The 5,997-nt window shown below is 40.4% G+C and overlaps 1 protein-coding gene across 1 annotated transcript in view; it reads left to right on the top strand.

The window, feature by feature from the left end:
* Window positions 1–5,997, top strand: part of dele1 (DAP3 binding cell death enhancer 1) — a 10,320-nt gene that overhangs the window by 2,313 nt on the left and 2,010 nt on the right. The window contains exons 4-10 of the mRNA XM_019874831.1: window positions 752–896; window positions 992–1,180; window positions 1,881–1,963; window positions 2,044–2,137; window positions 4,206–4,348; window positions 4,696–4,854; window positions 4,955–5,047. Of these exons, the coding sequence (XP_019730390.1) occupies window positions 752–896; window positions 992–1,180; window positions 1,881–1,963; window positions 2,044–2,137; window positions 4,206–4,348; window positions 4,696–4,854; window positions 4,955–5,047 (906 nt within the window). The remainder of the gene's footprint in view (window positions 1–751; window positions 897–991; window positions 1,181–1,880; window positions 1,964–2,043; window positions 2,138–4,205; window positions 4,349–4,695; window positions 4,855–4,954; window positions 5,048–5,997) is intronic.

Genomic DNA, 5,997 nt, shown 5'->3' with positions numbered 1-5,997 from the left:
ATATATATATATATATTTTTTTTTTTTTTTAATAAGGCCAACCCATTTCGGCATGCTTTCTTGTCATTTTAAAATGTTAATGAGCCTGAAACTTAGTCTATTGATTTTTTTTCTTTTACTCTGAGAGGATGAGTGGAGGTAAGTGATCAGAAATGACCTGATAGGGCATTTTTCTGCTATTCTCCTAAAGTTTTTGTCGATACAGTATAGTGTGCCTTTGTAGTCATCCCCTACAGTGCCACTGAGTAGTACTTTTCACTGACAGTGTTTAAATACAAATGTAAAACAAAACGCTGCGTTCCAGACTGCGCAAAACCATAAGATAGAATTTACTTTATGATTCAGTCAGTTTGACTATCCGCAGTCCTGACAGTAAAACTGTTTTCACTTGCTTGATCATATTTCCAATATTCATTTGCAGGACAACCTCATGCTAAGATCTTATAGCAATAAAATTACATAATGATATTCATGAAGAGCAGTTTTGTCAATATGCAATATTTAGTGTAGATAAGATTTCAATCTAGTTAATATGGTCTTTTGTAGTGTTAGTGCATCTCTTTGGACCCAACATTGTTTTCTGGGTCTTAGTGAAGTCAGGTATATGAATGTGTCACGAAGTTACATAGGCCAAGGGCCACCTGCATATATCCTGTCTGAATGATGCACAGCTCGTTAGTATTAATTGATCATTTGAAGCACGTCTAACAATCCTTCATCACTGATGAGAGTGACCACTGTTCATCCAAAGGGTGCCACAGCGGTGCTGTTTATGCAGATCTGCAGGAGGATCCACTCCAGTTTCTCTTCATGTTCTGAGCCCAGTCCAACTTCTTCAGTCCAAAAGTCACCGCCCACTTTGCAGAAGTGTGGTTACCGCCTCCTGCTGGACATTTGTGAGCATTACATCTCTGCAAGTAGAATTGACCCTCCTGAATTATCAAACTCATGACACCATCTGTTTTTGTTTTTTTTGGATGGTGTTCCTCAGTTTCAAGGAATGATGTGGTCCGAAGAGGAACGAGCGTGTCGTGTCTGCACAATCAGTCCTTGGGTCAGACCATTAGTAGCAGTCGTGGAAGTAGTGCCGCGTCAAACAGCAGTGAGCAGAACCGCCTGACTGCTCATGCCACCGGCTCAGATCATGAGCTGCAACCGGGCCATGATTCGCCTTTACAAGGTATGTTCAATACTCCACAGAAAGACTGCAGGCAGTGTTCCCTGCATATGTGCAATTCACTACGCGCAAATTTGCCTATATATATATGTATATATGTATATGTATATATGTGTATGTATGTATGTATGTATGTATGTATGTAATCAATCAGCAGTCATTTTCTCAAGAGCTCATCTCTCCACGCTATGTCCAAACTCACAAATTGTTTAACATAAGAGATCAGGTTATTGCTTTGGAGAAAAAGCCATCTTGTGACACCTTGGTGCCAAGGAATTATTTTGAATTCAGATGAGTAACGTCATGTCATACTTTGCTGCCATTTTTGAAGCACTTCTAAACTTTTTGGCGGGGTGCATGAGTTACAGATTTACCCTGTCCTTCACAGTTTGCTGCACTGCATACAAAGAGTACATATTGCTGGCGTTAGGCCTCAGCCACCTATGCTAACTTTGGTCAATTTCATAGCTTTTCACAAATCTATACTGCTGCTTTGTTTTGACGTGAGCTATTTAAATATTTTTTTATTCGTTTATTCATTCATTAGATTTATTTGCCAATCGAAACTGTTGACAATGGCTGTCTCTTAGGCAAAGCAATTTTAACATTCATGCTGTTTCTTTTTTGTTTTCTGAAGTGATGGATGTGATGCTTTACTAAGTGGAATCACATCATATGTCCTCTCCTTTTTTGTCTGCCACAGGTGATGCATTTATGTCTGCCTCCTGCCCGCAAGAGAACGTTTTGGAGGAAGAGAGCACAGAGATGGATCATGCTCATAACAAGGTTCACCATATGAGCTCATGTTTATTTTTACTTGGCTGTTTGTGTGTGTGTGAGACCAAATGTGATACTTTGGCTTTCAGTCTATGTTTGAAGGTGAAGAGAGACTGGCAGAAGCTGCACGGAACCTTGAAAAAGTGGCAGACAGCAGCGTCCCAATAATCCTCAACATTATTGGTATATATCTATTACATCACTATTTAATTACTTGCTACTCACTGAGCCCGTTTTCTTTCACACTTAATATGTCTACAGCATTACCTCACTAGTTCAAGTTTTGGTTATTGCACATTCCCTGAATCGCAGATTTTCATTTCTGATCACAATTTAATCTATTGCAGTTTTACCTTGCTATTTTGCGGGTTGTGCAATTTTTCTTCCTTCTGAGTCAGACCAGTCGAAAAATGTTGATTAATTTAAAAAAAAAACAACAAAAAAAAACAGACACACCACGAACATTGGACAGCCAGTCGCATCCCAAATCCCTGTTAACGCATCGCCGATGCTTTCTAAAATACGCTCCGAGCGTGCTGCTTCACTCAGACCGTTTGGAAACCCAGAAAGTTGATCAAATGTGCCCTTCAGTTAATCAGACTGCCCCAAATAGGCAGTCCAGTGCAGGCAGTATTGTACGAGGAAAGTAAACAGCTACATTCATCATTTAATGTGAGTTGTGTGATGTGACCAAAATGTAGTATCTCGATATTTTTGCCAGATATCTTGATAACGAAATTAAGCATTTTATTGAAGAAAAAACAGAATATCAATCCAAAAGGATGTAGAAAATGTTTTTGTTTGTTTTTTTGAAGGAATGTAGTGACAGCTGTGAACATTAACAAGGTCGGCAATAAATTTACAGAATATGCATGTGCGTGGCTTGGAAAAAGCAGGTAACCACTCACTACATACACATGATGATGATAGTGTATTTGCTGATGAATTAGTGTCAGAGATTTTCACTCGGACAGTTGACAAAGGCCCGAACACAGGAACAGATGGACTTTCGCTGCCGGCAGGAGGTGCAGTTCTCCATGAAGCCACTCAGTGTGCGCTTCCCACTGTCACCCGACCTCTGCAACCTCTGCCGGCCCTTTTTATTGATTGTGTATGCAAATTACAAGTAATACATCAGAAAAACACTCCCATCTTTATTAACATGACACACCTCTGGACAGCCCCATTGGGTCGCCTCTCAGACAAAGCATTCTCTTGGTACCAGCACCAACATCCAAAAACTAACAAAACACGTGTACATTTTAACGAGTGGTGTCTGTAATCTGGCTCGTGACCCTTTCTCATGATGGAGTGTTCGAATACTCCCTTCCGTCCAAGGTTAAATCTTCCTTTCCAAGTTGTCAGATAACAGGCACCAGTGTGTCTACTAGTGAAGGTTAAATCTTTCTCTCTGAGGTACCATCTGCTCGGGTCCCTTGATCTCTCTGACTCTATGCTTCCATTGTGTGCAAGATGTTCTGAACACAAGCATTTCGAGGTCAATCAAGCATGGAACAAGATGAAACTTTAAAACATGACAACATTGTATTTTTCTATTCTAACAATTAGATTGCAATTTAAGGTTCACTCCAGGCAATATGAACTGTGCCAGCCTGCATCGCGTTTTAAGGCTCCCCATGCTCACATTAATATATGAACGCAGCCGATAATCATCAGCTCGGTATTCTACATCTTGCATTTTAAAAGCAAGATATAATTTATTGAGTGTGCCAATTGTTGGAGGGGGTTGTATCACCCCCCCACAAGTAGAATTTAAAAAAAATTATAAATCAACCTCGATGTGGAGGAGACTGGACTATTTCAGAATTGTCTCTTATTTATTCCTTTGTTTTGTGTTCACAAACACCCTCCGAAGATTATATTTTGTGATTTCTCCACTAGATTTTCTGTTTTGGTGTATTATTTTCGATTTTCTTAGTGTCGTTGAAGTTATTGTTAATTTACCTTTTCGGAGGTGGTCTTTGAACGCCTCTTGAGTCGAATTTCCCCAGTGTGGGACAAAAAAAGGATATCTTTATCTTTACTTTAAGAGCGTTAAAAACAATAAAGTGTATGTTTTCAAAAAGCCAACACTACAGCTCTCCTTGTTTCAAAGCTGCAACATATATCACATAATTTCACCTATTGAGGTGGGAGCTTGTTATCTATCACCCGCGAAAAGTGAGTGTGTTTGTTGTGTAAGTTGTGTTTGATGTTATCACCTAGATTCCCGTTTTTCTTTTCGCTACAGGCATTCAAAGAGCCAAAAATGGAAATGACGAGGAAGCTTTCACATGCTTCCTGGCGGCAGCTCAACAGGGCTACAGCAAGGCTCTGTTTAACACTGGGGTCTGTTATGAGAAGGGCAGAGGAGTCCACAAGGACAAGGAGAAGGTACATCAATGCATTTTTTTATATCGCCTGTCCGTATTAGGGTGGCGGATGAGCTGTAGCCTGGCCCAACTCACTTTGGACGAGAGACGGTGTATATATTGGTCGAGTCACTACCCAATCCCAGGGCCGAATAGCTGCCTGAGTACAGTTCAATTGTAATTAACTTTTAAGATCAGTACCATTGCATTTGATTTTTAAGAACTTTTTAAAGTGGTGTTTTGTGTGAAAAGTTTGAGAGTCACTGTTTTAGAGACATTGAAGGAAAAAAAAAAACGTAGATGTTGGTTTTTATATGTTGTCATTTACTGGTTCTCCGATTCTCCTATTTCTCTTTTTACTACATGAAGGCATCCCATTACTATTGGCGGGCAGCTGTGGAGGGTCACAAACAGGCTCAATACCGCTGTGCAAAGCTGCTCCTGACCAGGAGCGGGTGCGAGAATGAAGAAAAGTTAAACACAGCCATCAGGCTCCTGGAGAAGGCTGCTGCAGCAGGTCTGACAAAGGTGGGAATCATCATCACGTCTTGTTTTTAATTTTTTTTCTCATCTGTTATAACAATTGATATTGTCTCCATATGTTATTACCTACATCCTTCGTCTGCAGGCGCAATTATGCCTTGCGTCTGTGTACTCCCGGAAGCCAGTGAAAGATGGCAGCAAGTCTGTGCACTACCTGCAGATGGCAGCACAGAGCAGTGTGAGCACCCTTCTATAATCTTAATGCTTGTCGTTTGGATGTGAAAGGCCTTCGGGTTCTCATTTTTGCAGAGGAACTTTCCTCTCCTATCTGAACATGATGACCACAAGTACTTGGAGGTTAGTTCGGTCACATTTTACAAATGCATAGGAAAGGTGTATGGATGCAACCTTTTAAGTCACATCAAGCAAAGGTTACTACTCCCGACCACCCTTTACGAAAGGAAAAGAGCATGGGAGTTTAAGATCTGGCAGCAATATTTAAATCTATATAAATATCTGTAAAGGGCTTTGTTATAGCTGCAAATATGTTGCACGTAAAGTCTGCAAGCTAGACTTAATGTCAACCGTAGCATACATGGCAATTTTCCGCGGATCCGCGGAAATCCGCCGTTTTATTTCTTAAATTGATCATTTTTGTGAATCGTCTAAATCCGTTGAGAAAATTTTAGGGGCGGTCAGGTACCTTATCGTCGAGTTTTCACGAGCTCTCCCGAACAGTCTCTCCGTTTTCCGTTTGTAAACAGCCCTGCGATTGGACGTGTATGAAAGCTTCAACTAATCAGATCACTGAAGGCATTATTTGTTGCGGAAGTCTTAGCTCGATTATAAACAGCCCAGCGATTGGTTAACTACAAGCGATTGGACCAATCAAATTGCATGTAACATATTGCTTTACCTGATTCATGGCGGCCTGTTCGTCTCGCAAATTCATTGTTCTGGGATCGTTTTGAGCGGAATTATGAAATTTTTGACGAAAGATCAGGAGTCTTTAATCCTAGAAATTGACTCAAATGTCAAGAATAAATTCCGATTGGACTGGCTTGACAGAAAAGTCACTGTAAAGGTTAAAATTGGTTCCAAGTTCGACGAAGTTACAGAAGCTCTTGGACAATAAGCTTTGACGTAGCAGGCAAAGCTTATTGTGTGTATTGTAGTGACTTAATTAAC

Source organism: Hippocampus comes, unplaced genomic scaffold (assembly GCF_001891065.2).
Source record: "Hippocampus comes isolate QL1 unplaced genomic scaffold, H_comes_QL1_v1.1 scaffold118, whole genome shotgun sequence".
Classification (NCBI taxonomy): Eukaryota; Metazoa; Chordata; class Actinopteri; order Syngnathiformes; family Syngnathidae; genus Hippocampus; species Hippocampus comes.
The sequence above is the reverse complement of the archived record's forward strand: the minus strand, read 5'-3'. Positions and strand labels throughout refer to the sequence as shown.